Below are 18084 nucleotides of genomic sequence, written 5' to 3'. Positions count from 1 at the left end.
CTTACCGAGTATCCGCCCATCCCTAGTTGTTCGTGTGTTTCACTAAGTTCTTCGAAATAATATTCGATCTTCCGAAAATCCTTAGCAGCTTATTGCTTTTGAAATTCTTGCTTGCTTGCATTATGGTTAATCCCACAAGTATAGTAATCCTATTGGCATCCCTTGTCACTATCATTCTTGAGTCCATCGATTCAATAAGTTGTGAATGTTCACAATCAACAGTCGAATCCTAAGATTATCCTTTCGGCTCAGACATCATTTGGATATGAGCTGGATCTAGACCAATCAAATTGCCAGCGATTGAACCCCTAAGCCTACTCAACATATTCATCCTTAATCAGAGCGTTTGCTTCTGATCCCTTGAATTGGAAATCATAATTCATTTACATTTGAGCTTTGAATAGTCAGTTGTTCCTATACCCCATTGCCTTTGCATTGTTTCTTCTTCTGATTGTGTGCCGATGCTCACATCAGCTCCGTTGTGGACCGTCAGATCTTTTGTTGAATTATCAATCCGACAATGTCCTTTATATACAAAAACCTCGAGAAGTTCTTTCCCTGATACATAATGCCATTGGTAAATTCTATTCTCTGATATGGCCAACGACACTCTGCTTTCGAGCTTGAGTTATTTACTTCTGAACTTTGTAGTATAGGTTCCTAAGATACCCGATGGGTTGGACCAATGCCTTCCCTAATCTGTGCAAACCCGAGAGTTTTCACAGGTCATATTCTCCTGGTGATTTACCAGATAAAATTTCAACACCACAACTCCATCGAAAATGAGGAGTGAATGAAAGGTTATGCATTGAAGAAGTGGGACTCGACCTTGAACCTTGTGTTCATGCCCATGGACACAATGTAGATCTTATCATTAATGCTTCTCTTAAATTAATTATTACCTTGGTATAATTTCTTATATCTGGGATCTGGCCTTTTGCAATCGTGGTTCCGACCATGTTCTCCTTTAAATACCATTTCTCGTGCAAGTTTAAGCACTTGTCTTCTGCAAAGCAATACCCTAGTCCAACCTCTACTTTGATCTGTTGTCGAGTATTAACCCCCTAGCATCTCGAGATTATCTTGGGACTGCATAACTTTTTATGAGTTCTGCATCAAGTATTACATTCTCACTGATTACAATTTTTCATGGGCTCTGAGTTATTTCACTCGAGAACACCGATAAGTGAATCGATTCCGCACTCCGATTCAATAACTCTAAGTAATTTTCATTGCTTATGAGTTTAATAATCCTTCAACTCATTCCTAGCCTGGTCGGCTACATCATTATTGTGCCAATTTTAACTGTACTACTTGGTCCTTCCCGGAGCACAACTTTCGATGATGAGCTAAACTTACGTCGATCTCCCTTGTCATATCATTTCTCCTTGAACATCAAGCTTGATTTTGAGTTCGTGTTGTACCCTTGGTTCCAATAACTTTCGCTTCATCAGTCCTTTGACTTGATGTTTTCGATGTTCGATTTCATCTTCATGAAACCTCTCGACAAATGTGTCGTGATCATCATCTACCTTCTGAGCGTCTCCAGGATATCAATCGAATTCATGATGAGAGATATCATCCTTACCCCTTGACAATTTGGGTTATCATTGGCAACATTATTGCAATCCCTCCAACACAAAATTTGTTCTTGTTTTGTGTTGTATCTTGATTCCCTTGCTATCTAGTTTAGGTTATGTTCTACCTTGTAGTATTACCGTCTTCTATATCAAGAATGGTGTGCGGATTGCTCCACCTCTTAAGAATTCTTGGTATAGTGATACCTCTCCCCATCATCATTCTTTCTTGGTCCCCGTGTTGGTTCTAACCGGGATACCAACAAGTGAACGGTGCTGTTTGGATTCTGCACTTCTAGCAACCCTATTGCTTTGAAGTTAATGGTCGGTAGTTTCACTCTAAGTCTATCAGTTATTGAATCACCATTCTAAATAATTGATCATGCTACCTAAGCACATATCTCGGGTGCACTTTTAACCGATGTTTAATTGTGTGTGTTTCCCTCGAGCATACATCATTATATCATTTGATCTGACAAATGTCATCTCCTTGATTCACATAATTCGGGAAATCCATCTTTTGGGAATCTCGATGAATGGTCGCTGAGTCCATCATCCACCTCCTCATCCTCTCCCTGGTTTAATGATGAACTCTTGTTTCGGAACTCGCTTCCATAGTTCATTTCCCAAGAATCTTACAATGACATCTCGTCACCTTTTCTTCTCGGGCATCCAGAGTCTGAGGTATCCTCACACCAATCAGATCTGAATCTCGGTCAGATATGATGGTTGGGACATATTTCCAAGAGTTATACCATTGGTCTTTATATGACCCGGTAAGGTGATGTCATGCCTAGCACACCTGGTCGGAGGCTCTATTGTTATAATTTTCCTTTTCAGCCAGGTTAAACACTCTTCCATGAGAAAATTGTAAGACTTATTCTACCAATTGTTCCTGATGAATACTTCGTGTATCCAAAGACTGACCTTTGCTTGAAGACCATGTCAATGCTATCTCGAAGCATGGCTATGCTACTTCGATCATCAATAAGAGCATTTGAAGCACAATGCTAAATTCTCTTTACCAATTATCCAAACACCGTTGTATGGGTAATGTCCTGAACTTTCTCTTCCCTTACCTAAAGAGTTTTCTACATTATATCCTGTCATGGATATCGTGCTCTGTTTGTCCTTGGGAAGGATATACCCCTGAAATATGTGTTTAAACACATTTTCCTTTCCATTGTTCTGTTTAATTTCATAATCATATTATCCTTTCCATTGATTGGTTTGACCTTTCTTGAGGTCTATATGATCTAAGTAGTAATATTCTCCTGCTTATGTAAACACCTCGGTGTACAATTCTGTCAAGCAAGACCTTGTTACTATTGTTGATGACATTCCGGTAGCCACCGATGGACGAGAACTTTGCCTAATGGTCCGCCTCATTCAACGAGCAGGAAAATGGTTCTCTTAGTACCTCGCCCTTGGTACCGACATTGTTACCAACATAACAGATAGGCTACCCTCTGACATGTCTTGCTATCATGACCATGCAAGATGTCAACGCCCTTCCTACTTTTAACCCATGGTGGGCCCATAATCCATAGTTCCACAGGATCGAAACCTGACTCTCATGTACACCCGTGTTGCCAAAGTTATGCCTCGTGCTTGATTTCATTTGTAATTCATGGGTCATCTTCCTAACAATATATTTTGGTATAAGACGCAATACTTTGTCTCGTTGCTCTAGACCCCCTTTCACACTTTGTTCAGGCATCGAATGATTGCCTACCCGCTCGAAACTTCTCATGGTACCTTTTTACCTTGCTCTCGGTAATTTCTTAAGTTTCACTTCGAGAGTTACTTTACGCCACCTGTCCTGATGATATCTACCCGATAAGCAACATTGTAGTGCTCAGTTCTTTCAAAGATACCCCTTAACCTTTTCGTAAGTACGAGGGAACTTCTGAAGAAGGATGACTACTTCATCATGATGGGCTGAAACAGAGGAATGAAGGCATCAATGTAATGGATCGACCTCTTCGAGAAGAGCAACCAAGACTGAGAAGATTCGTTAGAAATTCGTAACCAAATCTTTTCCCCTCACTCTACCTCTTAAATCTCGGGACGAGATTTCTTGTAGCGGGGGAGAATTGTGACGCCCAGATAATTAAGCTACAGTAACCCTCTACTAATGATGCCACATCACCACGGTTACTGTTGCTAGTTTCACGATGATTCAATTCTCGTTCCGAGATCAAACTCAAAATCAAGTCAAGCAAATAAAGTTTTCAAATATTAAAACTAAAGTGTTCGAAATGTAGCAAATAAATCATAGATGATTATGGTGGTGAAACCACATTTTTTTTCTATTATTTAAATGCACTAAAATAAATAAAACAACAGCTTAAACAATTTAATAAATTACTTTTATAATTAATAAAATACTAAACTATTTTATTTGGGTGCCATAGTTAATGTGGCAATAGTATATTTAGTTACACTAAAATTAGAAACTACTTTTATCTTTTTTGGAATTGAAAATAAATTGGAAACTAAACTAAAAACAGAGAATAAATAAAAAGCAAACAGAACAATAGAAAAGAGAGCCCCCCTTTTTTTCACACTGGGCCTTGGCCCAGCTGGCCAAGAGGCCACCAGGTCGGCCCACCCCAGCCTACACCTAACCCCTCCCCCTTGACCTAACCGCCGCACCCCACACTCCCCCCCATGATCCCCACTCTTCCTCGTTCCCTCCCTGCGCCGTCACCCACGACACACACACGCAGTCGCACAGAGGAGGGGCGCCCCCTGTTCGATCCCCTCCACCCGGCACCCCCCACGCGCGAGGATCGCCATCGCTCTGTTGGGGCTGCAGCCAACCGACGCCGAGCACCGCCACCCCCGGCCTCCTCCGCACCTCTCCTCTCCCTCGCGCGAGGCCGCGCCTCGTCGCCGGCGCTCCCCGTCCACGGCGACGCGTCCCAGACTCCTCCTCGACCCCCACTGCCCCGTGCCCTGCAAACCCCGTCGTGAGACCCCCTCCTCTCCTTGCTACCCCGCTCGGCGCGCCTCTCTCCGTCGCCACGCCACGTCCGCCCGAGCCCTGCCTGCGGTCACCCCGCGCTGGTTGTGCCCAGCTCGCGCGCGCCCGCCCCCGCGGCCACTCGTGCCGCCCGGTGCTCGTGCTCGCGGTGAGCACGCGCGCACCCGCCCGCACACGCGATCGCCTTCCCCCTGGCCGCGGCCCGCGCGCCTAACCTCGCCCGTCGCGCCCCTGCATCGCCTCTTCGGGCCGAGACCGCCCCCGTCCCGCTCCGTCCGGTCGCACGCCGCCGCATCCCGCTTCTCTCAACGCCGCCACCGTCCCCTACAGCCACTACCGCACTGCTGCTTCCGACCGCAGGCGCGCCCGCGCCTCCCCGCTCGCGCTAGCTCCCGCCCCGCCTCCGTCGCTGCTGCTGCCTCCGCGCACGCACGCTCCCGTTCCCCTCGCCCTGCTCCGGTTCGGGCTCGCACCGACCACCATGCCCCGCGGGCAAGTCCGGCGCCCCGTCGGCCGTCACTGGTGCGCCCGGGCTCGCCCCGTTGGGCGCCTGGCACTAGCGCTCGTGACCCGCCCGCGGCGTCCTGTGCCTGCTAAGGCCAGGGGCCAATGACATGTGGGGCCCACGGCCCAGAACGTTTATTAAAAAGTTTAATTAAAAAAGTTTAATTAAAAAACTAATATTAAATAAATAAATAATTATTTAACTTAATTAATTCTATTAACTAACTATTAAACCTAATTAACCTCCTAATTAATCTAACTAAATAGTTAGTTAGTTAGTTAGACAATGACAGTGGGACCCACGCGTTAGTTTGACCAAGTCAATTGACTCTTGACTGCCGACATCACCCTGATGTCATGCTGACATCATAATGGCATTTCCTAATTAAATTAATTCTGATAATTCTAAAATTAAATTAAAACTTTGAAACATAATATAAAATAAACCGTAGCTCGGATGGAAAAACTTTGTACATGAAAGTCGCTCAGAACGACGAGACGAATCCGGATATGCAGCCCGTTCGTCTGCCACGCATCTCTAGCATAGCGAACACGCAACTTTCTCCTCCGGTTCATCTGTCTGAAAACGCGAAACACCGGGAATATTTTCCCAGATGTTTCCCCCCTTCACCGGTACCACCTCATACCGCGTAAGGGCACCCCTAGCACCGATACTTGTCATGTCATGCATCGCTATGCATCTGTTTGCTTAATATTTATTGTTTCTTCCCCCTCTTCTCTTGCTAGACACCGAGACCGACGCCGCTGCTACCCAGTACGACTACGGTGTTGACGACCCCTCTTTCTTGCCAGAGCAACCAGGCAAGCCCCCCCCCCTTGATCACCAGATATCGCCTACTCTTCTCTATACTGCTTGCATTAGAGTAGTGTAGCATGTTACTGCTTTTCGTTAATCCTATCCTGATGCATAGCCTGTCATTGTTGCTACTACTGTTGATACCTTACATGCAATCCTACATGCTTAGTATAGGTTGCTAGTACTTCATCAGTGGCCCTACATTCTAGTCCGTCTGCCATGCTATATTATCGGGCCGTGATCACTCCGGAGGTGATCACGGGTACATATACTATATACTGTTACATACTTATGTTACTGTTCGGAGATGGGGGCTAAAGGGGTAGGTGGTTCCACCTAGGTAGTGGTGGGTCTGGGTTCCCGACGGCCCCCGACTGTTACTTTGTGGTGAAGTGACAGGGCAGGTTGCAGCCACCTAGGAGAGAGGTGGGCCTGGCCCTGGTCGGCGTTCGCGGTTATTTCAAGATAACACGTTTAACGAGATCTTGGTATTTGATCTGAGTCTGGCCACTGGCATATACGCACTAACCATATACGCGGGGACAGTTATGGGCACTCGACATCGTGGTATCAGCCGAAGCCTTCATGACGTCAGCGACTGAGCGGCGCACGCCGGATTGGACCGTAAGCCCGCTCTTGTATTAAGGGGGCTAGTTCTGCTTCCGGCCGCGTATGCAACGTGCAGGTGTGCAATGGACGATGGGCCTAGACCCCTGCGCCATAGGATTTAGACCGACGTGCTGACCTCTCTGTTGTGCCTAGGTAGGGTTGCGACGTGTTGATCTTCCGAGGCCGGGCATGACCCAGAAAAATGGTTCCGGACAAAGGGGATCGAGCATGTTGGGAAATATGGTGCACCCCTGCAGGGAAGTTAATCTATTTGAATAGCTGTGATCTTCGGTAACAGGACGACTTGGAGTTGTACCTTGACCTTATGACAATTAGAACCGGATACTTAATAAAGCACACCCTTCCAAGTGCCAGATATAACCGGTGATCGCTCTCTCACAGGGCGATGAGGGGAGGGTCATCGGTTAGGATTATGCTATGCGATGCTACTTGGTGAACTTACCATCTACTCTCTTCTTCTGTTGCAAGATGGAGGTTACCAGAAGCGTAGTCTTTGAGAGGACTAGCTATCCCACTCGTATTCCGGCTTTCTGTAGTTCAGTCCACATATGATACCCTTATTCCATTTGATACCAATGCATACATATGTAGTGTAGCTCCTTGCTTGCGAGTGCTTTGGATGAGTACTCATGGTTGCTTTGCTCCCCTTTTCCCTCTTCTTATATTCGATTGCTGCGACCAGACGATGGAGCCCAGGAGCCAGACGCCATTGTCAATGACGACTACTACTATTCGGGAGGTGCCTACTACTACGTGGAGCCCGCTGACGACGACCAGGAGTAGTTTAGGAGGATCCCAGGCAGGAGGCATGCGCCTCTTTTGATCTGTATCCCAGTTTGTGCTAGCCTTCTTAAGGAAAACTTGTTTAACTTATGTCTGTACTCAGATTTTTGTTGCTTCCGCTGACTCGTCTATGATCGAGCTCTTGTATTCGAGCCTTCGAGGCCCCTGGCTTGTAATATGATGCTTGTATGACTTATTTTATTTGTAGATTTGTGTTGTGATATCTTCCCGTGAGCCCCTGATCTTGATCGTACACATTTGTGTGTATAATTAGTGTACGATTGAATCGAGGGCGTCACACCGTCCTTCAGCCAACGAATCCTGATGATTAGCTGGCTTGATTCTATTATGACCAGATCTTGTACTCTTTCAGCAGGCATCGAAACAGCGGACGGGGCCACCTCTCTGTGAGCTAGCTAGCTAGTGAGTAGAGTCAACACGATTTGAATCCAGATTTCATCCTTAGACTAGTCACAATGGACTTTACTAGTAAAATCACACATTTCAATACAAGATTGCTTATGTAGCAGCTAATTAATAAGGAGAGAGGGGTTTATGGTAACTTAGGTAGTTACTGTAACATCACACATTTCAAGGCATAATGAGTCTATAACCTAATAAATGAACTTTTTCATAATAGTACTTATATGTTACTACCCACTATGTAGGTAGTAACATAGACTAATAACATCGGCAAGTTACTATTCTATGTTACTTCTCACTGTGAGAAGTTTCAGCATTATCTGAATTTTAATAAAGCTGGGCAGGAAGGTCTTTCCATCAGAAAAAAAAGAATGATCGTGCTCTGATTTCGACGAACTGGACACCACAAACACAAATCGACGCGACACGCATCGGCAAAGAGGAACATATCAATTCCGTCGGTCGTGGTCGTACAGCCACGCGCGTTTCACCACGACCACACAGCCGGGGTCGCCTGGCGAACCGCCGGCAACGGAGGCGGCGCCAAGCAGTGCTGCGGCCACCGGCACAAGTACCCCTCACCGCAGCCGGTCGCGACCGCCTGGGCTTGATGATGTTCCCTCTCCTCTTCGATGTCCATCGCTGCCGTTCCCTCGGCGTCCTCTTCCCCGTCCACCGTCTCCGCGGCCGTGGACGGCTGATTCGCCTCTGCCGCCACGTGTGCCGCGCCCCAAGGGACCAGTGCCAGGTCGGCGCTCCCCTCTTCCTGAGCGCTGGACAGCACCGCCCGCACCGTGCGGCCGTCCGCCTCGCGCAACATGTCACGGATCCACTCGGCGCCGGCGCTAAGGGGCGCCCAAGGGGGGAGCCGCCATTGGCCGAGAAGGCCGAGCCGGCCACCAGCGCGCGCGGCGTCGACGGCCGGGCCGTACACCACCACAGCCCTCTTTTCCCCTTCCGCGGCCCCGAGCGACGGCGCCGGCGGCTCCTCCGCCATCATCACGTCGCCCTCCGTCCCAACGGCCGCCGCCGCCGGCACATCGTGGCCGGCGCCGGCAATCTCCAGCCGCCTCATCTTGGTCGCGCGACAGGAAACCGGAACGCTGCCGCCGTCGCCGTCGTCGGGGAACGCGAACAGCCCCGGCTCCTCCTCGCCCTTCCTCTTCATGGTCACGCCGACGCCGGGGGCGTACTCCATGAGCACCACCATCGCGCTCACTTAGCTTGCTTGCTTCGTCGCGCGCTAAGCAAATCAAAGTGCCAACCACCAATCCAATCCCTCTATTACCTCTCTCTAGTGCCGCTACTGACTGATCCAATCCCGCTTGCCGTGCAGTTGGGCTTGTGGTTGTGCCGAACGAGAGTGTGATGGCGAGAGATATATGAGCTCGATCGGGGAGAGGGACTGGGTGGACAGGGGAGAAGAGAAGCGTGGAGAAGGTTCGGTTCAACTCCGGAAGCCTCTGGAATCTCCCGCTTCCGTTTAGTGTGGACAGCGACAGCACGAGGAGTTGATTAGGCGAATGTACCGAAAATGCCCCTGTAGGCCGTCAATAAGAAAAAATGTAACTGGGCTGTGCTGTGGGTAAACCCGGGCATGGACAGCCCGACCCGAGACCGGCACGAAAAACCCAGGCCGGGACGGGCCGGGCTCAGGCCTTGTTTTGCAGCCTGGAAGATAGTTGGGGCCGGACTCGGGCTTCAGTTTTTCTGTTTTTTGGGCCTGGTTTTCGGGCTTCGTGCTCGGCTTGCACGTGCGTACACTGAAAAACAGCGTTCGGGCCAGGCTTTCGGATTTCGGGCTTAAAAATAGGGAGTATTTCAAGCTTCGGGATGGGCTCGGACTTGAGAAATGAAGGTCGGACTTCTACAAGCCTGGCCCGAAACCTGGCCCGGCCCGGCCATGATCGCTCTGTTTAATTTTTTCTTTTCTGTTGTGTTTAAAACAGTGTTCACCTTATATTGAGAAAATGTTCAAACGTATTTAAGAAAACGTTAGCGTATATAAGAAAAGTGTTTAATGTGTATTTAAAAATTGTTTCGTATATATCACAAAAACGTTCAATGTGTATTTTAAAAAAAATCAGCGTACATCACAAAAAATGTCGATGTGTAGTAAAATTTTGTTCACCGTATATCATAAAAATGTTCATTGTGTATTGAAAAACTATTCACCTTATATTACAAAAATGTCCAATGGTTGATTTTTATTTTATTTTTTTGGATCTGTCACTGCATTTAGTTCTTATAAATTCACGCGGTTTACTAATCACTAACGGTCAACTCTCTAAGTGGTAAGGAACACTTACTCTCCCCTCCGCCCATAGCTCCAGCACGCGTGAGGGTGGGGGAACCCCGGTCCTCCGTTTTCCGTCTTGTGGATAGGTCGCTGGGCTGGTGTTTCGATGGCATCGTCATGATGGAGGGGGCGATGTCGAGTGAAATAAATGCCACAAATTTGCCCCATCCAAGTGCAGTCTGTGTGTGTTGCATGGTCGATTTGGAAGAGTTGGCGGTGGCTTGATCACAGGCGTTCCCGGAGTTCTTGGCCGGCGTGGCGGCGGCGGTGACCAAGGCGGGGAAATTTTGTGTCACGGCTCCTTCCCCACTTCATTGGCGTTTGCTCCGGCGCTGATGACGAGCTCTGCGACTCTCTGTACAGGAGCGATTCCAGGACTGCTTCCCTCTGGCTCGCCTGCAAGTGACGAGATGAAGATGGCGGTGGTTCGATCTACTTCCTCCCCAACGTGCTAGTTCATGTGGGCCTTGACTTCCAAGACTTCCTTTCTCCGGCAAAACCATCTCCTGATCCAAGGTCCGGCCGGCTCCGAGGGAGCGACGGTGGGACGACGCGCCTTCAGTTCACGGTGGTGTTGTGGTTGGTTTGGGCTTCTAGGGACCTGATTGTAATTTTCTTATTCCGTAGGGTGCCTTGTAGCATGCTGATCTTTTTTTAGTTCTGGGGTGATTTCCGCAAAAAAGAGGTTCTGCCATTGATTCTTCGCTAGAGCTTGTTTTTTAGGGATTTCTGTGGTGGCTTGCTGCGACGACAAGGAATGGGCCGGGCCATTTAGATTGCGTCCTGCGTGAAAGGTCCTCTCTTTGACGCTAGCGAGCGGGGCATTCCCTAACGGATGCTCATTGTGTCAAGATGTCAATGTTTCGCAACTAGGGGTCGCTATGGGCTGACCCATATTAGCTGTTTTAGCATGTACATTGATCCTGGTTTTGAGAAGGTTCAAACTCTGGGTTTTTTCCTAGTTTCAGGAACTTCCTAGAAGGTTTTAGAAACCTTCTACAAGGTTCCTGGACAGCTATTTCTGGTTTTCCGTTTTTGTTTTGCTATTTATTTCTTCATTTTTTGTTTATATGTTTCTTTTTTATTTTTTGTTTCCTATTTCTTTTTTCTATTCACTTTTTTTCTTTCTTTTGCCTTTTCTCTTTTCGTTTTCCCTTTTTCAAGATGAATTTATTTTTATTTTTTTGTTATTTTCAACTTTTTCATATTTTAAAAAATGTTCATCTTACAAAAGTTTGGTCACAAATTTAAAAAATATTCGAGTATAAAAAATTGCACAGGAATTTCAGAAAATGTCCTTGTCTTTAAAATTTGTTCACAAGTTAAAAAAATGTTCAGGAATTCCATATTATGTTTTTTATATATTTTGTTCACAAATTGAAAAAATATTCATTTTTCAAAAAATGTTCAGGAATGTTCACGGTTTCAAATTTTGGTTTGAAATTAAAAAAAATCACATTTCACAAAATGTTAAAGAATTCCAAAAAATGTTCATGGTTTCAATATTCCGAATATCCTGAAATGGTGCACTTTCAAAAAAATTCAAAAATTCCAAAACTTGTTTGCGGTTAAAAAATCAGAATTTATAATTTGTTCACAAATTAAAAATTGTTTTATGCTTTCAAAAAAATGTTTTTTTGTTCAATTTTTCGCATTTTAAAAAAAATCACATATTCAAAAAATGTTCTTGTCTCCGAAATTTTTTTCAAAACTTCAAGAAATGTTAGCCCTTTTTAAAATATATATTAAAGAAATGTTTACCCCAGTAACTAATTTAGGTTCGCTACAATAGTTGGTTTCGGTTTACTACAGTACTGGTTCCGATTCGCTACACTTGACCATTCCAGTTCTACATCTACGGTTAGTTCTTGGAGTTATATATACTACTCTAGTGACAAGTAAGAGCAATAGTAGTTAACTGGAGTGGCTAGGACCGCGCGAGAGTAAGCAGTTGGTCTCCGGTTTGAATCTTGGGTTCACGCGCGTCTCCTTTTTGTGCTATATTTTTTGTCCTACGGTTGAACTCATGGGCCAGCCCAGTCAGGCTGCATTATGTGCGTGGGGCCGCCAATTTGATGTAAAGGGCCTCAAATAGGGGCTCCCAACGAGCGTTAGCTAGGGGCTCTCATGTTGTGGGGGCACACGTGTATCCCCGGGCGTATCCTAATTTGGGCCAAAATGGACAAAGGCTGACCAATCCTATTTGTCCTTAAAAAGGAAAAAAAATACTCTAAAAATAGGAAAATATATTTTTACAAGAAGCAATGCTAAATTATGTATTTTTCATTAATGGTATTTGTACAAATAATCACTCTAAAGGGAATACCACATATTCATGTCTTTCAAGTGTCATAATCTAAATATGGTCCATTGCTCCACTGATTTTTTTATGATGACAAGGTTTTAGTTTTCACACGTATGCTAATTAGCACAAAGAGTAAAAAAATCAGAAACTTTGTGAAAGAAAAATTATGGAAAAACACAAGTATAATGGAAAAAATATTTTTGGTGGTCGTGAGGGTGAGGGGGTGTCTTGATGGTCCATGGCACTGAGTAGAAGTCAATAAAAACACTGGACTTCATAAAATTACTAAATGATTTATCTAATTCCCATAATTTTTGAATTTTCTTTGAATTTCTAAAATTTAAATTAGTTTTCTTATTTTTAATTTATGTTATTTTGTAACTCTTTAAGTAAAAATGTGGTCCCTCAATTATTTCAGGTACCTAACTTTGTTCCCACAAATATAACACTATATATTTTTGGGCCCCCGGTATTCAAAATTGTTTTAATTTTATCACTTGCTCTATTGAAAATGTTTTTGATGACAATATGACAACTACTTTGCTCTCATGGCACCCAAGTTACCATGAAATTCAAAAGTCAATCATGAAAAAAAGATAGAAGAACACAATATGTGAAACTTCACGGTAAAGACAAACATTTTAGCAAATTTACCAAATAATTTGTAGTTTTAAAAAAACTATGCATGGTAGAACTCTAGAAAACTATATAACTTGGTAAAGCTATGTTTTTTTCTACATTTTGTAGTGCCCCCCAAAAAATATCCGGTGTTTGTGGGAAATGTTCACTTTAGACAAAAAAAATTGTTTCACCAAAATAAATCATAATTGGTTGTAATCTTGTGAACAAAGCTCAATATGTCTTTTGCAATTTTGTCCAAATAATTTACTTTCCAAAAAAGGTAGCATCTTTAACTATTAATTTTCCATATTTTTGTAACAAAAAACTGCTCAAATCTACAACGACATTATCATTAAAATCATCTTCAATAAGCGTATGGCTAAATATTGTCATTTTTAATGGTTGTGGAGCCATTATTTTTCTGGCATTATAGTTGAGGGACCAAACATAGAGTTTAGCTGAGAAAACCAAAACTATACTTTTCTTCATATATGACTGAAAGTTTACATATACACAAGGCTTAGAGGAAAACTAGCCGCCACTATTTTATGGCCCTTCCATCATGGTTGTTCGCCTAACTTAGCGGTGTCGATTTGGTGACCGGAGGCGAGAAGAACCCTAGTTCTATGTCTATATTCCTATTATTATTTTCTCTAGTGCTATGTTTCTGTGTTTTTTGTGACAAAGCCTCAACGGTGGAGGTGGTATCACACATAATAATTGTCACGCGGCTCTATCTGAGTCATGTTATAGTCGTCATAGTCGACGAGGCCGACATGAGGGAGCATGTGGTGTTTTGTTCCTACATATCATTTGCTCTAGGTCTGACGGTTTGTCTCGGCCAATCTTGATGGTGGTGATGGCAATATTAGTGTCAAGTTTGGTCAAGGTAGTGGTTTTCATGCTTCACTCTTTTGTGCTCACAAAGTTCTTCTTAGACGGCATGGCCATTAATCAGTTAGTCGGTAGCCTCCTGTCAGTCCTTGGCCATAGTGCGTTCAATGGTCTTATGTTCTCATCTATTTGGTTGGGTGACTCAAGCGGCTCTTTAAATCCAATTACAGCTTAGTCTAGCTTGTGCATCTTTGGTCTTCTGCTTTTTTCCACTCAAATCTTGAACAACTATTAATTAAGGTGCAAAAAGAAGAGCTAGAGACGAAAGACTTCAAATCTTGTATGCAACTTCTAGTTTTATCAATCATTTTTGTTGTATGTGTGAGTTTAAGTTTATTTGACCAAACACAATTTGGTCAGTTAATCAATAAATTCATGTTGATTGGCCAAAAAAGAGGAAAATGTGTATTTTGTTCTAAAACGGATTTCTCTAAAAAGGAAAACATATTTTACTTGATGAAAAGGGAAATTATGTATTTTGTTTCTCAATTCTTTTATATAAATTGTTGAAAACTACCATCATCAATTAAACCATCTTAAGTATGCCAAATGGCTAAATCTTGACAGTTTTTATTGTCGAGTAGCCACATATCTCAGACTGAGAAACCAAAACTAGACCTTTTTCTATATATAAAATTTTGCGCACAGGAGATGTCACAACACCCCTAAAAAAAGAGGAAATGCCACAACAGCATAGTCCAGAAGATAATGATGCACATCAAGTCTAATTTTCGAACCAGTCGGATTGTCAGAAAGACCTGTCCCTAAAACTACAGTAACACATATTCCTTGGATACAATCAAACAACATACTCCGAACAGAGCTAGAGTGCACCCCGAACAGAGCATCGATAATGGCCAAGTCATGACTCATGATGCGCCTCATGCGTCCGGCGTGGGTCAATAACACTCTACAGCCGAATGGACGGCGAAGGAGGCGGCGGGAGCTCGAAGAAGTCGATCATCTCCGGGGGCAGGTCACCGAACAGCACGTCGGCCGTGCCCCGCCGCACCGGCGCGACGAGGCCGTAATCGTCGACTTCCTCCTCCAGCCCAAAGAACCGGGGCGGCGTCTGCTGCTCCGGTTTCGGCTCCAGGTAATGCTCCGGCTCCGGTTTCGGCTCCAGGTAATGCTCCGGTTCCGATTTCGGCTCCAGGTAAGCCACGCCGACGCCGCCGTCGATCAGTGCGTTCCCGTGGAAGACGAGACCTCCCGGATCAACCATCGGCGCATGGTCAGCGGCGTAGAGGAAGGGCAGCGGTTGGTGAACTTCCGAAGCGGCGCCGTACGAGCTGCTGCATCCCGCGGCCGCGACGTCCATGGCGGCGAACCCGAGGGGAAACGGCAGGACGGATTCGGCTCCGGGGAACGGCGCGCCTGCATACTGGTTAGCCGCGAGTGGTGGTTCTTGGCTGCTCTCGCCGACGTGGTGCTGGTGCATCGTCGTCTGTTGGAAGGGGATCAAGCCGAAGCAGGGGTACTGATCCTGCCACACAGGGGCGAAATGTGCAACACTTAGGCCTCAGATCACACACAAAAAAATGGCAGCATGACTGGGTTCGAGAATGGGAAAAAAAGCACATGTATTTCTTCTAGACATTATGCTGGATTGAAAATGTTGTTTTAGGATGTGTGTGTATTTGAACTCTTAAAACTTTTGCCACCTGAAGAGTGTCAGTTTCAGCAATGAAGTTAGTAGCTGCGCTCGTTGTTAGGAGAAAATTTGATCACTACGCACACAAGACGACTAAGATATGACTATCTGAATTTGTAATTTCGTCAACTTTTACTAAGATGTGAGTCTAAAATTAATGCCCAAATATGTATATTAGAGTTGGCGTCGAACTTTTGTCGTCCAAAACAACGAGTAGACAGGTGTAATCATGTCGCCCAATTCAGCAAAAACAGGTGTCGTTCGATCATTTCAGGAAAAAACAGAGGCACAAAATCAGGTTCAGAAACAGGGTGATCGCTGTCCAGTTCAGAAGCAACAAATCCATCTCGGTTTTTCTTCAGAGAAAGCAAGCAAGAGAAGAGGGTCACCTCGGAAGCGCGTGCCGCTGCCGCCTCATGAGAGTTCGACGCCGCAGAAGACGAAGCAGCGCCTACGCCGCCGCCGCCGTTGCCGCTGTGCTTGGCGGTGGCGGCTGAGGCTGACCTCCTGCGGGGCAGCGGCGCCCGGAGGATCCTGGCGAGGCGCTTCTGCCGCGTGCTCCAGAAGTTTTTGACGTCGTTGTCCGTCCTGCCGGGCAGGTACGTCGCGATCCTCGCCCACTTGTTCCCGAACTGCGCCTGCAGGTCGATCACCACCCGCTCCTCCTCCGACGAGAACTTGCACCCCCTTCACACGGAACAAAAACACGGCGCCCTGCCTTCAGTACGCCGCGGGCTGATCGGAAACCGGAAGCCCGGCGCAGCGGGGAGGAGGACGAGGGAAGCTTCACGGAGCCAGCCAGAGGAAAACGGAAGAGGAGAGGCGGATTACGTACGTCTTGAGGTCGGGGCGGAGCTTGTTGACCCAGCGGAGGCGGCAGGACTTGCCGGTGCGGGGGAGGAGGCCTTTGGATCGAATGGAGCTCCACTCGCGGGGGCCGTGCTCGCGGACGTGCTGGTGCAGCACCTCGTCCTCCTCCGCCGTCCACGGCCCCTTCCTCACGGCCGCCCGGTCACCGCCACCGCGCGGCTGCATCGTCGCCCTCCTCCTCCGCCGCCGCCGCCGCTCGCACCGCCGGCCACAGCGACCATGCCAATCGCACGCGGCGCTCAATGGGATTCCGCTTCGCTGCTGTCTGTTGCTTCTCGCCGACTCGCCGTGCGCGTTCAGAAGAAGGGGAGAATGGAAATGGACATCCAGGCGCCCACGAACGCCCACTACCTGCGATGTAGGGAGAAGTGGGACAAACTTTTGTAAGCGAGAGCGGGGAGAGCATCATCCAAACCAGGCGCCCGATCGTGATCGGACGGCTGTTTTCAATTTAGGGGCACAACGGGACGCAGCAACCGCCTCCTTGCTCACAACTCTCTCGTCTGGAAACGTGCTTACAAATCAAATTCAAACAGAAATCCCTATCATCATGGTTCCAAATCGACCAAGGAATTTCGCTCTCTGTCAGAACACGTAAAAGCGCAACATTGGTACGATCCGTCAGAGTACAATGTTTTGACTAGATCATGAATGCGCGTGTTGCCGCACCCGTCAATTTTTGATAGATTGATAAGAACTTCCCATAATAAGTGAATACACAAAACATGAGAAATCATTTTTCATAAATTGGCTAATATATCATTAAGTTATCAAAGGAGAGAAATTTAACCAGTTTGCACTGAAGTAGTGTGGAAGAGAAGATTGGGTGCGCCGGTAGCATGATGCTCTCCTAGAGAGATATAGTCGTGGGTGGGGAGAAGGAAACAAATGTCATTATGCCAACTTTCATGAATCTAGTATATAGAATATGTATGATGGTGAAGAGGATCACAAGCTAAAGATGCAAACCATTATATTGCAAGGATAACTTATTGAAAAAAAATACTTTGTGAAATCAATGAGGTAGATGATATACTATATGGCATGCAAAATATTTTTTGAAACAAACATGCAAAAAATTATTTGCAGTCTTTAAGTAAGCATCCTAATAAGTTCATATTTTGATCGACGGCCAACTTCTTTCTGACTACAAAGTTGAAATACATGTTGTTTTCTGCGAGAAATGATGTATAATTAAAAGGCATACTTTATAAGTTCACTTCACAAATTAAATTAGAATGCTGAGATGGACCCAAAGTAGGTTACTTTTTCAAGTTCTGTGAGTTTTTTTACTCGGCTTCGATGCAATGTGCCTATGACTTCGTGCGTCACATCAATAGGATACTATGCCAATTTTATCATCATGAAGTTTCTCATCAATCTTCTGTATGGTTAGGCAAATTGCGAAATCACTAATTAAGAAGTACTTGTTGCAAAGAGCACTCCACTTTCCCAGGTCGCGACAAGTGGCGCACCTGCAGCACGCCATTTGTCGCAACCTGGGAGTTTTCCCTTTTTTCGTAGATCCGTTTATTCAAAACGTTTTATCTCTTAAACCGCGAGTCCAAATCTCGAACCGTTTTCACCGTTGGATTCCTTGCGTCGAGATCTTCAAAACTAGATCCCATGTTGATAGGTTTTGACAAACTTTTTTTTCACGAAAAAACCGGACGAAAAAACCGGGCGAAAAAACCGGACCGGGAGCATGGTTTTTTCCC

At 45.8% G+C, this 18084-nt stretch overlaps 1 protein-coding gene across 1 annotated transcript; it reads right to left on the bottom strand.

The window, feature by feature from the left end:
- Positions 1-14502: 14502 nt before the first annotated feature.
- LOC123152345 (probable transcription factor MYB58) lies at positions 14503-16731 on the bottom strand. Its single transcript, XM_044571919.1, has 3 exons — positions 16332-16731; positions 15886-16183; positions 14503-15328 (listed from the first exon to the last, which is right to left on the bottom strand). Exons 1-3 carry the CDS (start codon positions 16529-16531, stop codon positions 14753-14755), a joined length of 1074 nt encoding a protein of 357 aa, XP_044427854.1. The 5' UTR covers positions 16532-16731; the 3' UTR covers positions 14503-14752.
- Between the last annotated feature and the right edge of the window lie 1353 nt (positions 16732-18084).

The sequence above is a fragment of the Triticum aestivum genome, chromosome 7A (genome assembly GCF_018294505.1).
Source record: "Triticum aestivum cultivar Chinese Spring chromosome 7A, IWGSC CS RefSeq v2.1, whole genome shotgun sequence".
Taxonomy (NCBI): Eukaryota; Viridiplantae; Streptophyta; class Magnoliopsida; order Poales; family Poaceae; genus Triticum; species Triticum aestivum.
The sequence above is the reverse complement of the archived record's forward strand: the minus strand, read 5'-3'. Positions and strand labels throughout refer to the sequence as shown.

Excerpts from the sequence above, each read along its gene's own strand:
- LOC123152345 (XM_044571919.1), bottom strand. The coding sequence starts at position 16,531 with ATGCAGCCGCGCGGTGGCGGTGACCGGGCGGCCGTGAGGAAGGGGCCG. Across the intron at positions 16,184-16,331 it reads CTCCGCCCCGACCTCAAGAC|GGGGTGCAAGTTCTCGTCGG; the intron begins GTACGTAATCCG and ends TTCCGTGTGAAG. Across the intron at positions 15,329-15,885 it reads CAGCGGCACGCGCTTCCGAG|GATCAGTACCCCTGCTTCGG; the intron begins GTGACCCTCTTC and ends CCTGTGTGGCAG.